This window comes from Phacochoerus africanus, chromosome 15 (genome assembly GCF_016906955.1).
Source record: "Phacochoerus africanus isolate WHEZ1 chromosome 15, ROS_Pafr_v1, whole genome shotgun sequence".
NCBI lineage: Eukaryota > Metazoa > Chordata > Mammalia > Artiodactyla > Suidae > Phacochoerus > Phacochoerus africanus.
In genome coordinates, this window is record NC_062558.1 from 112,861,657 (window position 1) to 112,885,618 (window position 23,962).

The window sequence follows — 23,962 nt, forward strand, 5'->3', positions numbered from 1 at the left end:
GGTTGGCTAGTAAACCAGAAAATGTCTTTATAGAAACTATTTCATCCTTAAAGAAAGCCAAGTTCTGCAAAGAAAGGATACAGTCCTATTTCTAAATCAAGCACATAAACATTATGGAAGTAACTGTCTTTCTGATTTTCATTTTCTTATCCCACTTTCACTCCCAACAAACACAGAAAATCCCTGGTAGGGATTTGTCCCATTCTGAAAAAGAAAAATTTTGGTGACACTCAAGATTCAGTATTTCCTCCAAAACACCAAAAATCCGCAGTCTCTAGCCCATGAAACCCCATAAAAATAGTGCCTTGTGGGGAAAGTGTAAATAACTGTCAGACGAAATCACAAAGTAATTGGGTTTTTTTTTGCCAATTTTGAGAAAAAGGATGAGTGCTGATGACAGCTAGAATTTTAGCCTGGTTTCTGCCCCAGCTCTGTCTTCGCTGATTCCTAAAATGAAGTACAAAGTCTAAAGGAAGCAAAATGTACTCTGTACCCTATAGGATGTAGGAATCATCCTGTATTTACTGTAGAAATGAGTAAAGTGGATTTTTCAAAACTAGGGTATTGCATTGAGAATCTTGTTACCATTCTAATAATTTCCTTACTGTTCTATCACTAAATTTTTTTTTGTCTTTTGTCTTTTTGTTGTTGTTGTTGTTGTTGTTGTTGCTATTTCTTGGGCCGCTCCCTCGGCATATGGAGGTTCCCAGGCTAGGGGTCTAATCGGAGCTGTAGCCACTGGCCTACGCCAGAGCCACAGCAACGCCAGCCAGATCCGAGCTGCATCTGTGACCCACACCACAGCTCACGGCAACGCCGGATCGTTAACCCACTGAGCAAGGGCAGGGAGCGAACCCGCAACCTCATGGTTCCTAGTCGGATTCGTTAACCACTGCACCATGACGGGAACTCCTCTATCACTAAATTTGAGTGTTATGGGAATATGTTTTGGCAATTGCTCTGAAAGATGGAAAATGGGGGAAAAAATGTATTTTCAAATGTCTTTTTTTTTTTTTTTGCTTTTTAGTGCTGCACCTGTGGCATATGGAGGTTCCCAGACTAGGGGTCTAATCGGAGCTATAGCTGCCAGCCTACACCAGAGCCTCAGCAACACAGGATCTGAGCCGCATCTGCAACCTACACCACAGCTCATGGCAATGCCAGATCCTTAACCCACTGAGCAAGGCCAGGGATCGAACCTGCAACCTCATGGTTTCTAGTCAGATTCGTTTCCACTGTGCCACAATGGGAACTCCCACGTCTTTTATTCCATATCATAAAACATATCTTGAAGTCTTCATTTTGCTCGTTCCTGTCTTCTCCAGTTGTTAAATGTCAGTCGTTGTTAGCTCAGTTTTACTCTCATTGTTAAATATTTTACATAGTAATATTTTACATATTTTATTACATAAAAATTTTAAAACTAGGAGTTCCCATTGTGGCTCAGTGGGTTAAGAACCCAACTAGCATCCATGAGGACCCGGGTTCAATTCCTGGCCTCTCTCAGTGGGTTAAGGATCCAGTGTTGCTGCAAGCTGCAGCATAGATCTTGCATTGCTGTAGCTGTGGCGTAGGCTGGCAGCTGCAACTCCAGTTCTATCCCTAGCCTGGGAACTTCTTTATGCTGCAGGTGCAGCCCTTAAAAAAAAAGTTAAAATTAATCTTAGAAAACAATGGATTAAAAGTTACTATGTTTATATTGAGTAATATCAATGTGCTGATAGTAGCATCCTTGTTGGTAAGAGAAGGGGACTCCAAATATGTTTATACTACAAAGCAGTTTACCCCTGTACTCCCAAAAAGCAATATCCATTCCTTACATTAGCTTGGATTAAAATTTTTGAGTCGTTGCTCCCTATCTATGTAGGGCTTATAGTACATATCTAAAAGGCTTATGTTAATCTCTGACCTTCAGAGTTTAAAATCAGCTTTCAAAGTGAAGATTTCTGGGCATAAATTATTGTAAAAGTGAAGAGAGTATATTTAATAAAAGTGTTAAGCTAATTATAATCAGCAACTATGTACATTGCAGTGATCTCTAATGAAAAATGTAATGACAGGATTTCCCATCACGGCACAGTGGTTAATGAATCCAAATAGGAACCATGAGGTTGCACGTTTGATCCCTGGCCTAGCTCAGTGGGTTAAAGATCCGGCGCTGCCGTGAGCTGTGGTGTAGGTCGAAGATGTGGCTTGGATCTGGCGTTGCTGTGGCCCTGGCATAGGCCAGCGGCTACAGCGCCCATTAGACCCCTAGCCTGGGAAGCTCCATGTATCATGGGATCGGCCCTAGAAAAGGGAAAAAGACCAAAAAAAAAAAAGTGTAATGACAGCTAAATCACTTACTATGTGCCAGATACTCTTCTAAGTGCTTTTTCATGTATATGATTTATATCCAAAAGTTACATTCCTGTTAAGTATTATAAAAACCACCATTTTACAGATTAGAAAAGAGGTTAAGTAACTTACTAAGGTCACACATCAAGTAAATGGTAGAGCTTATCTAGAATCAGTGCCAAATCATGGTATTTTTTTTTTATAATACTCTTACATAACCGTAAACTCCTTCAGAAGGACATTTGCACTGACTTCATTGTGGCACTTGCAGTCTTTGGTGCTCATGTACTGCTTTTGGCTATAAAAAATGTCTATCCTTTATCCTTTTATACAGAGCAGTCCTGGTCTTTGATATTTGGTCTTAGTCATTGCCTTGGAGCTTCATTGTCAGGAGAAAGCAGAAGGTCTAGAATATAATTTTAGGAACACTGTACACTTTATGTAACAACTGCATTTTGAAATTTAGTCTGGGAGTTCCTGTTGTGGCTCATCTTAAAAGAACCTGGCTAGTATCCATGAGGACACGGGTTCAATCCCTGGCCTCTGTGAGTGGGTTAAGGATTTAGCTTGCCATGAGCTGTGGTGTAGGTCACAGATGCAGCCTGGATCCCAGGATACTGTGGTTGTGGTGTAGGCCGGCAGCTGTAGCTCTGATTCGACCCCTATTCCAAGAACTTCCATATAAGCAAGGGTGTGGCCCTAAGAAGAAAAAAAGAAGAAGAAATTTAGTCTGAACTCTACTAAGTTATGTGAATTTGAGCAAGTTATTTTGATCACCTCTGCTAGAAAAAAAAAAACAAAACAAAACAGATGCTGCATCCAAACTAAGCCTTTCCTGGATAAATTAAGAAGACAATTACCCACATATTCCAGAGAGAAATGTCTTTAGTCCCTTGATGCTCCAAGGGTTATTAAAGTTTTACCTGCAGATAACCAAGACTTCCAGAAGTTACAAGTCATTTACTTCATTCACTGCAGCTAAGAGAGGCCTGTGCTGCCTCACAGGATTATTTCTTGCTGCATTTAACATGCATTAACAAGCATTTGGGAAGAGTTGAATTTCTTCTAGAAAGCTGAGTTAGCTTCTTGAGATCCTATCCCAAAGAACTGTATTTTCCTAATCCAGGTTTTAGATATAGGTTCTCAAAGGCTTTCTTTAGGAACAAGTTTTTACCAAGCCATTGAGACCTTTTTGTTGGACCTGAAAATGTAAGGATTAGAGCACAAAGAGGAGGGTAGTTGTTTTTTTGTTTTTTTGGGGGGTTTTTTTTTTTTTTTTTTTTTTTGCTCTATATTTAAAACTGACTATATTTTTCCTCTGTCCTTTTAAATTGCATTTTAAGTATGTCTCTGTGTTTTCCTCTGGCAGCAAGTGCCTCCATCATTCCCTGTTATTTATTGGTAGAATTTAACTTTCTGATGCTAAAATAAAGGGAGGATGTGAGGAGGGAGTCAGGGAGAAGGCTCTTAGTTTAAACTTTCTCCATCACAGAAATTTTATTTTGGTAATATTAACATTATTTAACATCCAGATGAGCAACCTCTATCTGAGGAAGTTTACAGAAAGAGCAACCAGATTCCAGACAATTAAACTTTATTACTCTGCCTGAAACATTAAGTAGTGGGTTAGAAAAACAGTTTTTCATCCCCTCTCCCTCTTGATGTTTATTGTTTATTGTGTGGGAGAGGACCTTTTCATCCAGCAGGCATATTGCTTATCTTGGAGCAGGTGAGCTTGGTAATGCTACAACCCTTTTACACTTGGTCATATTTATTCCTTTCCCCCTTATCTCTCTCTACCTCATTCTCACTCTTCCCCTCCATATCTCCCTCCGTCTCTTTCCTAGCTGCTGCTTTCTTTCCCTTTGCCATCTCTTCCTGTCCATGCTTATCCTTCCCATCTCTTTTCCACCTCTCTCCTTTCCCCTATCCCCAGTCACTTTCATCATTCCTCTCCCTTCCCCCTGTCCTCTCTGCCTTGCTCTCTCTCTTCTCCCTGCTTCCCTTCCCTTTCTTCCCCCTCTTCCCCTTCCATCTCCTTCTTCCTCACTCCTTCCCTCCTCTCTCTCCCTCTTCCATCTCTTTATCTCCTCTCCTTTCCACACTCACGATCACTTGTAATTCTATATCCTCCAGCATCAGATCTTGACTTCTCTAAGACGTTCAGCAAGTGAGATAAATTTTGCCTGCCCTAGTAATTTGATGTTATAGACAAAGAATTCTCTAGATGACCCAGAAACACCCTCTCCCACATTAAATAATTGACTTTTTTTTTTTTAAATCTTTTGTCTTTTGTCTTTTCCGGGCTATACCCAAGGCATATGGAGGTTCCCAGGCTGGGGTCTAATTGGAGCTGTTGCTACTGGCCTACACCAAAGGCACAGCAACACCAGATCGAAGCCGTGTCTGTGACCTACACCACAGCTCATGGCAACGCTGGATCCTTAACCCACTGAATGAAGCAAGGCCAGGGATCAAACCTGCAACCTCATGGTTCCTAGTCAGATTTGTTTCTGCTTCACCACAACAGGAACTCCAACTAATAATTTTTTAAGACCAGAAATATATGTACCTACCAAAATATGAACATTGTTTATTTGTTGATGGTGGAAATTATGGGCAATTTCTATGTTTTGTGTGCTTCTGTATTTTTCATATTTTCTAAAGTTTGTCTGTTATAAACAGTTTTTTAAATTAATGATCTTTCTTTGCTTGACCTCAGTAATCCTTATTTAAAGAAAGTAAAAACAAAACAAAATGAGAAACCAAATTTGATCCTCCAGTGAATATGAATTTGATTTGCCGCTTTGATGTTCAGTTTTCCACATCCTTTCAACTTTCAAAATGGTGGCCCCTTGATTGCAGCATGCAACTTTGAGCTGTTGGTATTAACACAGATAATGGATGTTAGCTACAGCCTCACAAATTAGGCTTAAACTCAAGTCCTTCAAGACCTTTTCTGCCTTTCTCTACCTTCCCCAAAATTTAGTTCATATTTTGTTTTTTGTAATATTTCTATATTGTGAAGGTGGTCGGTTAACAGACAGCAGTTTATATACAGATTTGTCTTCAGTCTTATGGAGTAAAGGGAACTAACATTGGTGAGCAGCTATTCTGTTATTGTTATACCATATTGTTACTTCATTGTCTGTTGTCCACGGTATGGTCAGTTATACAAAGCTTAAAATTCATACTGTATGAGGGCATGGTACACACTCTCTCACAGTTAAATGTTGAAGTTCCAAGTTTAATTCGAGTTTGACCAAAAGAAAAAATTCCAGACTCTTTCCTTTTCAGTTAGCTACCTTAGGTATGAAAGGTGAATGTAAGACTAGATGATGTGCTCTAGACAAAATTATGTATTTCCTGGCTAAAGTGTTCTTGTTTTAGAAAGGGTAGTGAATGGTTTTCTAGCTGCAGGGGTTTTTAAAAAGAGATCTAGGAATTCTGCTGTTAATTGGATTTCTCAGGCATGGATTATGGTCATTGAAAAAATTTGAATAAGTAAAATTCCCTTGCTTTGGTCCTAGGTATAGTTCATATGGTGTCTTAGAAGTCCAGAATTATTTTTATTTTTTAAAGATTTTATGATTATTTGTGCTGTCTGGATATTTTATATGATAAACATGACGTTTTAAAAGATTTTTACAATATATTCCCTTGCTTTGTCCTTCTCCCGGTTTTTTCTTCCTTCTTCCCTCCTTTCCCCAAGTCTGCATCATTGGTGCTTTTTCTCATTTTTCTCCATCTTGTGAGCAAAGTTTTAACAGTATGTAGAAAGTTAACTGCCTGGAGTCTTTTAAATATAAGTAACACGCAACCAGTAATAAGCTGTCGGTTGTTTTTTTGCTGCCTGCAAAGAAACATAAACACAGCGCTCATTTCTGGCAGGTTTTTACTGTCAGAGTTTCTCCTATTATATTTATCTTACAATTTGCCAGGGGGTGAAGTTATTAAGTTTTAGCAGCAGCCATCGATCAAGTTCACAAGTTAACACGATAAAGGCTCTGTGCCGCTCCGATCCGGGGAAATGATGATCCTCACTCGGTAATTAACTAAATGAGAAAGTTAAATCTTACTTGAGAGCTGGGAGAGATGAAAGAGAGGTGTTTGTCAGTTTCTCAGTGGAAATTAGAAGCAGTTTTCTGCAATTCCCTAAGCTGCTGCTCTGTCATATTTTACATAAGCACTGGGAAAACGTCTTGTAATTAGTGCTGTCATGGAGGATTTTTTTTTTCTTTTCTTTCTTTTTTTTTTTTTTTTTGCTGAAGGATGTTGGAATAATTCATTAGATTATCAAGAAAGGCTTGTGTCCTGAAATGATTAGCACAGTGAAATTTAAACCATTAACGATAACAAGTTTAGAGCTTGCTGCAGTGCAGAGGCACCCGAGGTATGTCTGTGCCTATTTCAATCATTTCTTATAATTAAACATTATGTCCTTTTTTTCCCCCACATCACTAAGACCCATCCAAAAATCCTTTTAAGGTGGCACTGTCTATATCAGTGGGCTTGCCAGCCTTGAGGTGTGTGTACTTAGTAGCTATAATGATGCCACAGTAAATTAAACTGCAGTGAGTTTCTTGGTTTAGAACAAAAGAACCTATCACCCTGGAAGCTATGAAGTTGCATGAGGGAACCCACTATAGAAACAAGATCCCTAATTTGAAACCTAAAACTGTTAAGGGACTATCCTATCCCTTTAACTACTTCAAAAATGTAGAAATAATAAAAAATAGCTTTGTTTTGATTTTGATGAATTTTTATATGGCTTTTTCTATAATTGGTAAATAGAAAAAAATATTGTCAAGTGTCCAGTCTTTAAATAATCATATATTCTGGAGCATTTGTGAGTTCATTTCCTGGTGAGTTTTACTTAAAAGAATTGGAGTAATTGCAAGCTTTTTCTTGTGGTTTATTAGAAACCAGTCAAATTCATAATGTGAACTTTTCTTCTGCTGACAAATCTGCCTCTTCCTGTCTTCCACATTCACTAATCAGATCTGACATATTTATGAGTTCACCTAATATATAATCGTATTTAGTAGAAGCTGTTGAAATATTAATGCAATAATCCCACTGAGAAATGTGGTGTTTACTTCTGTTGAAATGTTTGTCCCATTCTCTACGTATAGCCACCATTTTCATTTGTACTCTTATCTGCCCTCCCCAAAAGATAATGGACTACTTCTTTGGCCACTGAAAGTTATAATAGAATTTTTAAAAAAGTGAAAACTGAAAATGTCAAAAGTTATGGTCCCACATTTAAGCATTCATTACCTTTTACTCTGCATGTTCAATTTATGGCCAGTCTTTCAGTCTCATTCGAAATTTCCTTGTTTTTTTTATTTTTTATTTATTTTATTTTTATTTTTGTCTTTTTGCTATTTCTTGGGCCGCTCCCGAGGTATATGGAGGTTCCCAGGCTAGGGGTCTAATCAGAGCTGTAGCCACCAGCCTACGCCAGAGCCACAGCAACGCAGGATCTGAGCCGCGTCTGTGACCTACACCTCAGCTCACGGCAACGCCAGATCCTTAACCCACTGAGCAAGGGCAGGGAGCGAACCCGCAACCTCATGGTTCCTAGTTGGATTCGTTAACCACTGCGCCACGACGGGAACTCCCCGAAATTTCCTTGTTAAAAGATGCTCGTGTACCAGTGGAGTCTGCTGAACCTTCTGGTTTCCTTTTTCTTTTCTACCCTAACTCTTTATAAGTTCTGGAGCTGTGCTGGATCTCCTTGGTGAGCTTAATTACTTCTTTTAGTCCCAATCAAAATGTAGACAATACCATTTCCTCTTAATTTAACCAAGATAATGTGTTGACCTTTTTTTAAAGAGATATTTTTACAAATAATTTAAGGGAAAACAGTAGGGAAAAAAAAAACCTTTAAAATCAATACTTATGGATTCTTCTTTAAAGCCTGGCAGTAGCCAATAGGGAATAGTGTAGAACTTTTTAAAATTTCCCCTTTCTTTTCCTGTAGTATTCTTGAATGTTTTACCTTGTTTCTCCTGGCTACAAGGAGCAAGAACCCTGGTTTTATCCCTAATAATCTGGTTAATATACCAGATTAAATATTTGAAGAATCAGTTCTACTGAAGAAGTCAATTACTAAATGCATATTTTAACCCAGATTTATAATTCTCAACAGGGCTTTTCTCCTCCTTTCTCATAATGGTAAAGTACCTTTCTTATAAGCGCTTCCTTTTTTTTTTTTTTTTTCTTTCTCTTTAGGGCCACACCCATGGCATATGGAAGTTCCCAGGCTAGGGATCGAATCGGAGCTGTAGCTGTCAGCCTACACCACAGCTCACAGCAACACCAGATCCCTGACCCACCGAGCGAGGCCAGAGATCAAACCTGCATCCTCATGGGTACCAGTCGGATTCGTTTCTGCTGTGCCACAACAGGAACTCCTCTTCTAAGCACTTCCTAATCTATCTCCTCTAACCTTAGCCATGATTACTTCTTGCCTGGATTATTTTATCAGCTCTGCTTGGTCTTCCTTCCTCTGCTCTTTCAACTTGCTCTTGTCATCTACTCCCTACCCTCACCTTCCCCAGATTCCCTCCATCCCCTTTCTCTATGTGGTACCTGGTGTTAAGTATTTCTAAAGCATAAATCAGATGATGCCATATTTAACTATCTCAGAACCTCCAGGGGCTCTCTTTTAACACTTCAGAAGAAGTCCAAACTCCTTACTGTGACCTAGAAGACATTGTAAGATCTGGCCCTAGGCCATCTCACTAACCTCATTTTCCACCACTTTCCTCTTCATTCACTTTGCCCCAGTCAAATCAGCCACCTTTCTCTCGAACACACCTTTGACTTGCTTTTCCTTCTGTCTAAAGGGCTTTTCCCCCAGTTCTTAACAAGGCTTGACTCTCTCATCTTTTAGATCTTAGCTCAGATATTCTCCACTCCATCCTCATTTCATTACCATTGAATTAGGCTTCACTGTTCACTTCCTATTTTATGCTACCTTATTTTGTTTTCTTCACAATATTTATTAGTTTCTGAGATTTAAATATTCATTAAATAGTCTTCCTCTACTCCTCGCCAAAGAAAGTAAGGAAACTTTGTCTACCCATTTACCACGGTTGCTCGAGCACCTAGAAAAATGTGCAGCTCAGACTAGTCACTCAATAAGTGCTTGTTAATTGATAACTGAAGTTCTAGCCCTAGTCACAATTTTTGTCCTATCCCTCTTAGGCTATGGACTTATCCCCAGCACAACTTTTACCCATTGTATTCTTTTTTTTTTTGTCTTTTTGTCTTTTTAGGGCTGCGTCCGCAGTATATGGAGGTTCCCAGGCTAGGGGTTGAATCGGAGCTGTAGCCAGCCAATCTATGCCACGGCCACAGCAACTCGGCATCTGAGCCTACACCACAGCTCACAGCAATGCTGGATCCTTAACCAACTGAGCGAGGCCAGAGATTGAACCCACAACCTCATGGTTCCTAGTCGGATTTGTTTCTGCTGCGCCACGACGGGAACTCCACATTCATTATCTTAATCATTATATCCCCTTTCCCCCACCATGGTTTTCAATGCCAAAATCTTTCCTCAAAGCCTTTCTTAAACAGAATCCTTAAATGTCATTTGCATCTCTCTGGTCATAAATGTTCTCTTTATCTAGTTCTTGCATCCTCAGTTCCAGATGATGTCTTATGTCTGGAATATTTTTCTTTTTCTACTTATCATACCCTTCTTTGTGATTAAAGCAGAGTTTACATGCAAACTGGAAACATCTGTCATCTCCCCATCAAGTTCAGCCAGTCCCTTTTGTATCTTCCAGCCTACACATGGCATGGTTAGTAAGGTCAGCACACTTGATATTACAGTAGTGGTGGTTAGGGTAATTGGTATCTGCATGTGTATGTTTTTCCCTCCTGGCCCAGGCAGCAGCTTCTGAGGAATTTGTGGTAATTTTGAAAGCAGTACTTTAATATATTTTCAGGAAGGAAAATGTTAGCCCTTGGCCTTTGAGGACTAAGCGGAGAACAATCGTATAAACACTTAAATCCTCTCATTTTGTGCACTTGTCACCTGACAGCTTCTTTCTTTCTTTCTTTTGGAGATAACTGTTCATTGTAAACAGAAAAACAGAAGAGGAGATGTGCAGGGGTGTGCAGAAAGTTAGTGTTACCATTAAACTGAGGTTGTTTGTCAGCTTTCCTAGACATTTGAACAGTAGTGGTTGAGTCATCAGGCTGTTGCCGGGAAAACCAAATCAATTCTATTGCCACAAGTAACCATTACCCTCTCTCACATACACTCTAATATACAACCTTTTGATTTTTTTAATAATTGAACTTTTTCACTGTACCCTTGTGAATTTTTTAAGGTTCCCAAATTGAAATTTTGCTGCATTTACTTTAGACATTAGTAGAAAAATCTGTGTGGGAGAATGATAGAGGGAAGGGGCTTGATAACAAAGACCTTTATCTCCAGAGTTCTCTATAAATGTCTTAGTTACAAGAGAAATTAATACTACAGTGGCATTTACCCTATCCTTAGAAGTTTTTAAAATAAGTTTAAGATATAATTTACATACAATAAAATACACATTTTTTAAAGTGTGCAGTTGAACGAATTTTGAAAAATGTATACACCTGTGTAATAGTCACGCTTTAGAACATTTTCATTACCCGAAAAACTTCACCGGTGTCTTATCCAGTTAATCCCATCCCACATCCAGCCACAGGCAACCACTGATTTGTTTTAATTGTTATAAATTCTATTTGTTGTTACTAGAGTTACATATAAGTAGACTCATAAAGTATGTGCTTTTTTGTACCTGGCTTCTTTCATTCAGCATGTTTTTGTGGTGTAGACCAGCAGCTATAGCTCCTATTCAGCCCCTAGCCTGGGCATCGCCATATGCCGCAGGTGTGGCCTTAAAAAGAAAAAAATATATATTTTAGCCATTCTAGTAACTGTGTACTAGTGTTTCATTGTGATTTTATCTTGCATTTCCCTAGAAGCTGTTACTGAACATCTTTCTATGCGTTTATTGGTCATCCCATGCTTAGATCTTTTTTTGTGAAGTGTCTGAGTCTTTTGCCCATTTTTTTAAAAAAGAAAAACAGCAGGGTTACTTGTTTTCTTATTGAGTTCTAAGTTTTTTGTTTTGTTTTTTTTAATTTGTTCTTGGGAGTTCCCTTCAAGGCTCAGCAGTTAACGAACCTGACTAGCATCCACAAGGATGCGGGTTCAATCCCTGGCCTCGGTCAGCGGGCTAATAATCCAGCATTGCTGTGAGCTGTGGTGTGGGTCGCAGACGCGGTTCGGATTCTGTGTTGCTGTGGCTTCGGTGTAGGCTGGCGGCTACAGCTCCCATTGGACCCCTAGCCTGGCAACCTCCATATGCCACAGGTGCAGCCCTAAAGAGACAAAAAACAAAAAACCCTAAAAAACAACTGACTATATTTGGGTCAATTTATAGATGCTCTCTTCTGTTCCACTGGTCTGCATGTTTGTCCTTACACGTGTAGCCATACTACCTTGATTACTGTTTCTTTATTGTTAGTCTTGAAATTCAGTAGTATGAGTCCTTCATCTTTGTTTTTATTTTACAGGATTGTTTTGGCTGAAGTTTAGGTTCTTTGCATTTCAGTACAGATTTTAGAATCACCTTGTCAATTTGCCTGCTAAAATTTCGATTGATATTTTGTTGATTCTATAGATGAGGTGGAAAGAAAGAACATCTTAACAACATTGAGTCTAATTTGTGAATATAAAGCATTTCCCCATTTATTTAATTTTCCCTCAGCAATGTTTTGTAGTTTTCAGTTTACAGGAATTACACGTTGTTAAACTTATTTCTAAGTATTACGTAGGGTTTTTTTTAGAAATTGTATAGGCAGTTTTAAAAATACGTTTTTGTTTTTGTTTTTGTTTTTTAATGAAATGAGTATAGTGGTTACCTTTAGGGCAGCTAGCAACTTGAAAAAGGGAGCACAAGGCAGGTCTTGTGAGGCTTGTGATAATCTGTTTCTTGGTCTGGGTGCTAGTTACATAGTATGTTCACCTTGTGGAAATTCATCAAGCTGTGCGTTTAAGATTTTGTACTTTTGGGAGTTTCCATCATGGCTCAGCGGAAACGAATCCAACTAGGCCAGCAGCTATAGCTCCAATTCGACCCCTAGCCTGGGAAACCTCCACATGCCATGGGTGTGGCTCTAAGAAGACCCAAAAAAAAAAAAAAAAGATTATGTACTTTTATGTATATTATACCTCAATGAAAATTGAAATAGAAAAAATATAATATTACACAGTGAGAAAGAAGAATATATCTCCAAAAAGAGAAAGCCTAATTCCAGCAGTCATAATATTTTTTTTACGGGCCAGTGGTGCGGCATATGGAAACTCCCAGGCTAGGGGTTGTATCGGAGCTACAAATGCCTGCCTGTACCACAGCCGCAGCAACGCCAGAGCTGAGCCACGTCTGCGATCTACACCCCAGCTCATAGCAATGCTGGATCCTTAACCCAGTGAGCAGGGCCAGGGATCAAACCTGGATCCTCATGGATACTAGTTGGGTTTGTTACCACTGAGCCACAACAGGCACTCCCAGCAGCTCCATGATTTATTGAGCACTTTATTGTGTGCCAGGTGGTGAGTTAAGCATGCTTTTCTTAGATTATTCTATTTGATCCTTACAAAATCCCGATGGAATAGATTCTTTAATTAGCCCCATTTTACAGATGAGGGGAATAGAGACCCAGAAAAAATCAAGTTATTTATTCCATGTCATACAGCTGGTAAATTGAAGAACTAAAATTTTTTTTTTGCTTTTTAGGGCCTCACCTGTGGCATAAGGAGGTTCCCAGGCCAGGAGTCTAATTGGAGATACAGCTGCTAGCCTATGCCATAGCCACAGCAACGCCAGATCCAAGCCATGTCTGTGACCTACACCATAGCTCACAGGAACGTTGGATCCTTAACCCACTTAGCCAGGCCAGGTATCAAACCTGCAACCTCATGGGTTGGGTTCATTTCTGTTGCACCACAACGGGAACTCTGAAGAACTAAAATTTGAAATCAGGTCTTTCTATTCCAGAACCATCTTCTTAAAACAATGTAGTATGATATAGTGGCTACAAGTAACTCATTTTAAATAAAAATTAAATTGGAAAAAAAGAGCAATTCATTTTAAAGTGATAATGGATCTGAAATGTATGTCTTTCTACTTTTAAGGAAATACCCTGTTTTGAGGGTCGGTGACTAGAATGTAGTACCAGTGGACAGATAGTTGGCAAATACATGAACTCTCAGGTTATACTCCATTTCTTTCTTTCTTTTTTTAAGTTTTTTTGTCTTTTTAGGGCAGCTCCCACGGCATATGGAGGTTCCCAGGCTAGGGGTCTAATCGGAGCTGTAGCTGCCGGCCTACACCAGAGCCACAGCAACGTGGGATCCAAGCTGTGTCTGCAAACTACACCACAACTCACGGCAGCGCCGGATCCTTAACCCACTGAAAAAGGCCGGGGATCAAACCCACAACCTCATGGTTCCTAGTCAGATTCGTTTCCGCTGCGCCACGACAGGAACTCCTATGCTCCATTTCTAATAACAAGTGTTTTAGATCCCATTTATGACTGGATCATTGAAAGTATAAGAAAGTCTTGGCTGAACTTTAGCTCCTGCAGTGGGATAATCAATTTGTGAAATTCATATTTATTTGTTAATGGTCTGATAGCCACTGATCAAAGCATGATAACCCGAACCCCATGATTATAGAAACATCTGATCCATTTAAAGTATACAGAATAATTTCATTACCTTTCTGATTGTTGTTCTCTGTTACTGGCATTTCTGGTGTTTTGCCAGAGTACAGTACTCTAGGTGGCATCCAACTCCAGTCCATTTCCATCTTTTAAAAGACAAAGGACAAATATATAAAAGATGATGGAGTGGGAGATTTTGGTTGTTGGGGTAAGAAGTGGCATTTGGTCAGGCTTGTAAATGCACCTGTTTGTTAGCTCTGAAAATCTTACTCCATATTTCACAAGTTTTCCTTTTCTGAGATGCAAACAAATAAACTGTACAAAAAGCAGCCCTGAAGTCCCCCAAAGCCTGTGTCCAACAAGGCACTTATTAATCACTTTTGGTCTTATATATAGAAAACAGTGGCACTTGTGCTAGAGAACATCCAGCTCTGTGTACACCAGGACATGCTGTTTATAGCATCTGATCCTTTGGTGTAAGTAAAAATGGCTAATGCCATTCTCGGAAATATAATTTCAGCTGTGTGTCTAGAATCATTTTAAAAGGGGCCTGCATGTATGAAGGAGTTAACATGTAGAAATTAAGGCAAGCCTGTCCCTTTAACAGCAGAAGTTGGTTATCCTAATTTGATACAGTTTTATGGCACATTCAATATGTCTCGGCAGGTATGAATTCCATAGTAACACCGGTCTCCTTGCTGCATTGGGATTAAAATATGCTGAAGATCCATCAAATTACTTTGAAAAGTATAAGTACCCAGTTGTGCCTGCTACTTTCTGGTTATCCTCTAAAGAAAATCAACTTTCTTCAGAGTAGCAGAAGTTTCCACTGACTTCTGAATCTTCTCCTGGTGTTGCCCAGCTTCAAACCTGCGTATGGTCCTTATCTCTCCCCCCCCCCCATCCCATATCCAGTCTATCAGCAAATTCAGTTCCCTCTGTCTTCAGAGCCAAAATTATACGTCGAATCCCAATTATTTCTCACCATGTCTACAGCTACCACACTAGTCCAAAAGATTGTTGTCTCTTCCATGGACTGCTGCGAAGTAGTCTGTTAGTTTCCTGATTCCTGTTCATATGGCCAGCAGTCTATTCTCCGTATAGTGGTTGATCCTTTTAAAAGGTGTCAGATCATGTCATGCTCAGGTTTCTCCATGTGACTTCTTTCTCTGCATGGCTTCTGATCCTCCAGGCTTCCTTCTCCAGCAGAGTGGTCTGAATTTCTTAGATGATGCCTCAAGAGTCTAAGATGGAGTAAGCAGAAGCTGCCAGGGCTCAGAAGTCCTAGAATATCACTTTATCCATATTCTTTCTGTTAGTCAAAGCCCAGGTTCAAAGGCTAGGACAAGACTAGCTACCACCACTCACATGGCCTGGGTCATCTGTCTTATACTACTTCTCCAACTCTGATTTTCCTTGCTCACTTGGTTCCAGCCACCTTGAGCCTTCTTGTTCCTTGAACATGCCAGACAGACTGCCACTCAGGACCTTTACTCTCAAAATGCCCATTGCCTAGACCATTCTTCCCCATGTAACAAAATGCCCAACTCCCTTATTTCCCTCATGTGTCAGTTCAAATGTTATATACCCTTAGGGAAACTACCTCTGACTCCTTAGACTTAAATAATTATTAAGTTTATTTTTTTTAATTGCTACATAACAACCACAAACTTAGCAAGTTAAAACAACACCCATTACTCTTCTATATCAGAAGTCTGACATAGCATGACTGGGTCTCTTGCTCAGAGTATCACAAGACTGAAATCAAGGTGCTGGCTGGGCTGGGTTTTCATCCAGGGGAAAATCCTCTTCTCAACTCATTGTTGTTGGCAAAATTCAACTCCTTGCCTTTGTAGTTTTGAGGTCCCCATTTCCTTACCGGTGCTGTGCTGAAAGCTGCTCTCAGCTTCTAAGACTCATCAAATGCCTTGCCAGGTGTTCCCCTTCTCTTTTGCAACCAATTGGAAAAACTCTCTGCTTTTAAAGGCACTCATGTCATTTGGTCATACCCACTGGAATAATCTCCCTATCTTAAGGTCCTGATTTAAGTCATAGCAGTTAGCTACATGTTTGTTTGAAACTGAGAGAAGATGTTTGTTGTATATCTGGGGCCAAGAATTTCTTGTGGGACCATCCTAGGATTTCGCTTGTTACAGAAACATTCATTTATTTTTCTATCCCTTTATCTTGCTTTATTTTTCCTCAAAATCTGTATTATATTTTCTGTTTATATGGTAATGCTTTTAACTTGCTGTACATAATACAGTGTAAGTTACTGATAGTAGCAATTATGTTATTTTTGTTCAGTGTTGTATTCCTAATTGTTAGGACAGTGTTTGACACATTTCAGATGCTCAATTAATATTTATGGAATGAGGAGTTCCCGTTGTGGCGCAGTGGAAACGAATCCAACTAGGAACCATGAGGTTACAGGTTCAATCCCTGGCCTCGCTCAGTGGGTTAAGGATCCGACGTTGCTGTGAGCTATGGTGTAGGTCAGCAGCTGTACCTCCGATTTGACCCCTAGCCTGGGAACCTCCATATGCGCGAGTGCGGTCTTAAAAAGCAAAAGCAAAAACAAACAAAAAAACAATATTTATTGAATGAACCAACTAATATAAAAGATTTTATGGTATATAATTTTGAATACAGTGGAGGTAGGATTTTTTTTTAAGTTTTTTTAAAAGGTATATTGAAAAAAAAGGTATATTGAAAAAAGGTATATTAGGGAGTTCCCGTCGTGGCGCAGTGGTTAACGAATCCGACTGGGAACCATGAGGTTGCGGGTTCGATCCCTGCCCTTGCTCAGTGGGTTAACGATCCGGCGTTGCCGTGAGCTGTGGTGTAGGTTGCAGACGCGGCTCGGATCCCGCGTTGCTGTGGCTCTGGCGTAGGCCAGTGGCTACAGCTCCGATTAGACCCCTAGCCTGGGAACCTCCATATGCCACGGGTGCGGCCCAAAGAAATAGCAAAAAGACAAAAAAAAAAAAAAAAAAGAAAAGAAAAAAAGTATATTAAAAAGGGTATATTGAGCATTGAAGTTATTCAAGTCTTATCTTCAGAGGTACCAGGGTCTCAAAGTATTCATTGGTTTTTCTTTGCATGGAAGATTTCTTACTTGACTGGTAAATAAGTTGTGAGTGGGAGTTCCCATTGAGGCTCAATGGGTTAAGAACCCGACATAGCATCCATGAGGATGAATGTTCAACCCCTGGCCTTGTTCAATGGGTTAAGGATCTGACATTGCCGCAAGCTGCAGCATAGGTTGCAGATGCAGCTCAGATCCAGCATTGCCGTGGCTCTGGTGTAGGCCTCAGCTGTATCTCTGATTCGACCCCTAGCCTGGGAACTTCCATATGCCTCGAGTGCAGCTGTAAAAAAGGAAAAAAAAAAAAGTCGTGAGTAGTCATATAAATGCCCAGTAATTGGTGTATACAAGAAAAAGCAAGTTAGCTTTTTTGCTTGCTATAACATACTTTCAGCTTTTGATTTTCATTTGTATGTCTCCAAATAACATTTTCCTCTGAACTTTTGGAAATGGATGCCTAGTCGTTGAACAGTATTCCTAATTTACAAACTTAACAGTTGTATCTCTGTGGTTTTCCATATTATTGCTGTGCACAAACATCCAATTACTAATAGAGTAACAGAGTGAGCTCCATCATATAGACATAACAGAGCATGCCAGACTGGAAAATTATATATCTCCCTTATTTCCAATACTTACTGTTAAATGTTTCTTTTAATTCACCTACAGACAAAACTTGCCAATGGCACTTCCAGTATGATTGTGCCCAAGCAACGGAAACTCTCAGCAAGCTATGAGAAGGAAAAGGAACTGTGTGTCAAATATTTTGAGCAGTGGTCAGAGTCTGATCAAGTGGAATTTGTGGAACATCTTATATCCCAAATGTGTCATTACCAACATGGGCACATAAACTCCTATCTTAAACCTATGTTGCAGAGGGATTTCATAACTGCCCTGCCAGGTATGTCTACGGGTATTTGTAAGCCATCAATTTGCCTGGAAGATATGTTACAATGGGAATCATATTGAATTTTCAGCTATACATCTCTCTTTTTTATTTATTATTATTATTTTGTATTTTTAGGGCCACAGATGCGACATATGGAAGTTCCCAGGCTAGGGGTCGAATCAGAGCTATAGCTGCCAGCCTACGCCACAGCCACAGCCACACCAGATCCTAGCCATGTCTGTGACCTACACCACCGCTCACGGCAATGCCAGATCCTTAACCCACTGAGTAGGGCCAGGGATCAAACCTACGTCCTTACCTCATGGATGCTAGTCGGGTTCATTACTCCTGAGCCACAATGGGAACTCCTGCATCTCTCTTTTTTAAAAAACCTTTATTGGCTTGATTTTTACAAACAGTATTTCAATCATATCTTCTTGGAATATAAATACAAAAATCAAACTCTGTAAAGAGACTTCTCTTTTTCTTCTCTTCTCCCTATCTCATGCCCTTCTATTCACCCTGTTTTTACTCACACATAGATTTAAATAAAATCTTGTCTTAGGTGTCACTTGGTTCAAGATGTGTCTTGCTCTATAGCCTCATTGATCAGTAACTAGATATTTTAAAATATATACATTTGTGCATATATATACACACTTAAATATATATATATATTATCTGTATACACACACACAGAAAGTAATTTGAAAAGTGCTGTGGTTGTTTTACTGAATGTTTGATAGTGATGTAGGATACTTCATTGGCATCAGTGTTTGGGGAAAATGCTGTCTCAGGAAGATACAAGGTTCTCACATGTGGTGAAAGCTTATTTTAAAAGAAAAATTGCACAAAAAGGAGTGAATCTCTAAAATAGCACATCTTGCTCTTATTTTTTTCAGTTGTTGTTTCCTGATTATAGCAATAAAGTTATAGGAAATTTAGAAACTCCAAAAAAGTTTAGAATATAAAAGTAAAATTTCCCAGAACCCTACCATTCAGAGAGAACTACTGATGTGCTATTAACATTCTTTCTAGGTGTGTATATTTCCCCCTAAAGCTGGGGGAAGTGTTGAGTAACATTTTCTAAGTGTTTGTAATATTTTTTTCTTATTATGTTTTCTTAATATATTTTACTAAGTGTTGGTTCTTCTAAAACATAATTTTTTTATATTGTATATTCTTTATGATGGTTAAAACACATTATTTAACCCCTTTATTGAACATTTAGGTAGATTAAAATGTTTTTTCCGGAGTTCCCGTCATGGCGCAGTGGTTAACAAATCCGACTAGGAACCATGAGGTTGCGGGTTCGTTCCCTGCCCTTGCTCAGTGGGTTAAGGATCCAGTATTGCTATGATCTGTGATGTAGGTTGCAGACTCGGCTCGGATCCCACGTTGCTGTGGCTCTGGCATAGGCCGGTGGCTACAGCTCCGATTCGACCCCTAGCCTGGGAACCTCCATATGCCGCGGGAGTGGCCCAAGAAATAGCTAAAAAGACAAAAAAATAAATAAAAAATAAAAATAAAATGTTTTTTCCATTATAAACTATTCTGTGATGGATGTTCTTATTTATTTACTTATTTGTCTTTTGTCTTTTTAGGGCCGTACTCATGGCATATAGAGGTTCCTAGGCTAAGGATCAAATCGGAGCTTCAGCTGCCGCCCTATACCACAGCCACAGCAATTCAGGATCCGACCCACACCATAGCTCATGGCAATGCCAGATCCTTAACCCACTGAGCAAGGCCAGGGATTGAACCCATGTCCTCATGGATACTAGTCAGGTTCGTTAACCACTGAGCCACGACGGGAACTCCATAGACGTTCTTTTTTAATTTTATTTTAATTTATTTTTTGGCCATGCCTGAGGCATGCATAAGTTCCCGGACCAGGGATCCAACTCTTGCCACAGCAGCAGCCCGAGCTGGATCCTTAACCTGCTACTCCACAAGAGAACTCCTACAGTGGACATTCTTATTCATTAATCTTTTGGGCAGCCTAGGAAAAAATACCAGAGGTAGGATTCCTATATTAAAGAATTATGAACATTTTTAAGGCTTCTAATATGTGTGCCAAACTATCCTATAAGAAAAACATACCAGCTTATACCCTCCCCCAAATTGCATATTACCACTTTGCTTAATCTTTGCCAGTTATATCTTTTTAAAAATTTGTTTTTTTCAAAATTGGAATTTAAATTGCCCTTTAAAACAAAGGAAATGCCTCTTTATATCTTAGAAAAAAACATTTCAAAGCTGAATTTTTACCTGTATTCTTTGTTAAATAGAATAGATTCCTGCCCCTTCTTCACTCGTTGGATTTTATTTTAGCCACAGGCAAACAGTTTTCTTTGTGCGAACAATCTGTGTGCACCTCATTACCGTGCTCTCTCCAATCACTGAGACATGCTACTGTCTCAAGCATATACCACTAAGAATTGAACAGGATTTGATTAAGACTTGTGTGTTCTTTGCCTAATACTGATCCCAGGCGTGTGTATCTGCTGACCACTTTATAAGATACTAAATCATCAGTCTAATGCTTTATGGCCACTTTAACTTATAAACCTACACCATCTGGCTACATTTAGTAAACCAAACTACTTCAAAAAATGCCTGTAATCCATTAATGTAATGGGTTTGTTTGGAATGTTAGGTGAAATTACTTCCAAAGACTTATTATAGGGACACAGTGAAAGATCAGGAGCAATTTGATGCCAGCCATTAAAAACACAGGAATGCATTTTGGGAACTTCTGATGGTGTAGAAAGTTTCAATATAAAGATGCAGAAATTGTACCGTTACTGTATTTTGCATGAAGAACTCATTATTATGTATTTAATTGGCTTATAGTCATGTTCCTTTAATAAGAATTAAGTGATGAATGCCTCCATCTGCTTGTGCTTAAATATGAACATGTGATGCCGGCCAAGCAAGATCGTGTAATGCTTTATTTTCTAAGTCTGCTGAAAAATGTGACTGATATCCATACAATATTTACAATTAAAATAGTGTTTAAGCACATTTGGGGTATTAATGGCATCCAAATATGTCTTCGTATGATTCAGGGGAAAGGCACAAAATGAAATGGGGTGTTCTCTTTCCTGTTTAAGTTTGTGCTTAAGGGAATCAGAGTATGCAGGAATCCTTCTGCACTATTTTAAGCCTTTAGTGAACCTCTGATATGTAACCTATAAAGAGAAACAACTTTGAATGTTTTTGTCTCACTTTTGAATTAGAACAGTAGCCAAAAGTTTTATTCATGCAAGCATTCTGTTTTATAGGATCTATTCCTCTGAGTCCTCAGTACAGATTTGGGTGGTAGAGAATTTTAATTGGAAAGCCCATCCAAGCCAAGATCTGCTTCCACTGTTTTTCTCTGTACATCCTACAAAATAGTCTCTGAAATTCTAAGTTATCTATTGGTCTGGGATGTTTTTTGGCTAACTGTCATTTAGGCTTTATAGCAGCAACTGTTCTCAAATATATTTTTTAAACATCTAAAATTAAACTCATACTTGAACTTAACATACCTCTTTCTTTCCTTTTGGGATGTTCCTATACCAATACCAATCTGTATTTCCTTCTCTCCTTTCTACATGCCCAAAATTCTATAACCCAGAACATTCTGACTTAGTGGCCTCTCTCCCTGTACATTTAAAGGATATTTCTTTCACCGAACAGCTTTGGAACTTCAGCAGTAATAGAAATAGAATGAGAAATGGACCTAATATAGAGATTTGGGGGGGTCTGAATCACAGAGTTTGAGATACCATCCATAGAACATCCCCTAGTGCTAAAATCCATATAGATAGATGTGAATTGTTTTCTAGAAGCCTTTTTATTTTTAATGTCTTGGGGGGTTTGCTGGTTGTTAGTTTTCACTTCCTTATCTAAAGGAAGATGGAAAATACTGTTCATTTCTATAACCTTATGGAAAAATTATTGACACTCATTTTACCCAAGTCTCTGTTTGAAAAGGAAACTGGACCACACTAGGGACAATGATATGCCTTCGTAGCAGAACAAATGCTGTTCTGGTTTAAAGGCCCTATTGTAAAAAAAAAAAGAAAATCATTCACCACCATCTATGTTCTTTTTCTTTGCCTCCTCTCCCACTGAAAGCTCGGGGTTTGGATCACATTGCTGAGAACATTCTGTCATACCTGGATGCCAAATCACTATGTGCTGCTGAACTTGTGTGCAAGGAATGGTACCGAGTGACATCTGATGGAATGCTATGGAAGAAGCTCATCGAGCGAATGGTCAGGACAGATTCTCTGTGGAGAGGCCTGGCAGAACGGAGAGGGTGGTGAGCCTTTTAATGTTCTTACTGCTTATCATTTAATACAGTGATTTTGCTGGTTTTTGCAAAAAACATTAAATACTTCACATTCTCAGTTTTTCTTCCGACCTATCACTCATAATTGACATAATGTGTTAAAAATACTTTGCAAAAAATAAAAGTTGACTATGACCTCTAAATATCATGCCAAGTGCTTCAAGAGATTTCTGTCATTCTGGCTATTAAGAAGACTTTAAAATTTATCCCAAATTCAATTAAAGGAAGCAAATGCCAGGCAGTTTGTTTGTTTTACTATATAAAAATTGCAGGACAAGTTCCCGCTGTGGTGCAGTGGGTTAATGAGCTGACTTGTCTGTGGAGGTGCCAGTTCTATCCCTAGCCAGGCACAGTGGGTTAAAGGATCCAGCATTGCCACAGCTCTGTAAGTTGCATCTGCGGCTTGGATTCAGTCCCTAGCCCAGGAGCTTCCATATGCATGGGTGTGGCCATAAAAAAAAATTGCATAAGTGAAAGTATTTTGTTATTTCTCCTCCCCAAATGTTTTCCTTATTCTTACTTATTTCATTCTGTAGAAAAATAGAAACCTTGTCTTTTATAACATCTTTTTCATACTTTGGAAATAAACTCTTTATATAGTATAAAAAAGAAAAAAATTATATAGTTGTATGGCGTTCCAAGTCCATTCTTTTGCTAAGCATGCCAGGACTAGCCTTAGAGATAGAGGAGGCAGTTACTTACATGGGAAAATTTTAAGGCAGCTAGGATAATTCCTCTGCCCCTCAAGGGAAAAAAAAATGAAAAGAAACTCTCCTCCAAATAACTTCTGCCCTGAAATTTCAGTTAGATTCATTCCCTTAGGTTTTTTTCCCTGTTAAAATGCATTTTGTTCCCATATGGACTGTAAATGACAGCAAACCTTTATCAGACATTGGGACTTTACAAAGTCTTTTTTTTTTTTTGAAGGTAGGGAGAACAAGATATAGATAGACAAATCTTGACAGATGCATGTGAAAATACCAAAGATAAACGTAGGCTCTACACTTTTGCTTAGGGTTGGCACAACGCAGCAACATCTATTATGTCAGTTACAAAGGGAAAAAAGTTAGATCATTGAAGAGATGGCTTTTTTTTTTTTTTAAGGGTATGTGAAGGTATAGCTGAGAAGTAAGTCAGGATTCAGCATTATCACTCTTTCTCCTATCACTCTTTCTGTTCTTAAAATACAGAACCCCATTCCTGCTCTTTTGAGGATCCTTCAGAATTCTGACTGGATTCCTTTGTGTTTGGCCATATTATCATCTTAGCTTGGTGTAGACCCATGAAATTACAATATTTGTTCACCTCACGAAGACCTCTTCTAGTATCCCCTTGACTTCCTGTGACTGCTGGTGACTTTCTTCCTCTGTTGTCTTTCCCCACTTAAAAAAAAAAAAAAAAATCTATGATCACTTTTTCATTTTTCTCTTGCAAGTCGTCTTACCAAATCTCATTTGTCAATAAAGTCAGACTTGCCTCTGTGGCACAGTGGGTTAAGGATCCAGCATTTTCTCTGAGGTGGCTCAGATTTGATCACCAGTCCAGCACAGTGGGTTGACAATCCAGA

The 23,962-nt window shown here is 39.1% G+C and overlaps 1 protein-coding gene across 6 annotated transcripts in view; it reads left to right on the plus strand.

The window, feature by feature from the left end:
• The window catches only part of BTRC (beta-transducin repeat containing E3 ubiquitin protein ligase), a 181,544-nt gene that overhangs the window by 133,729 nt on the left and 23,853 nt on the right, over positions 1-23,962 (plus strand). For all 6 annotated transcript variants that reach the window (XM_047759636.1, XM_047759635.1, XM_047759637.1 and 3 more), the window contains 2 exons: positions 17,831-18,062; positions 22,179-22,365. In XM_047759636.1, the coding sequence (XP_047615592.1) occupies positions 17,831-18,062; positions 22,179-22,365 (419 nt within the window). The remainder of the gene's footprint in view (positions 1-17,830; positions 18,063-22,178; positions 22,366-23,962) is intronic.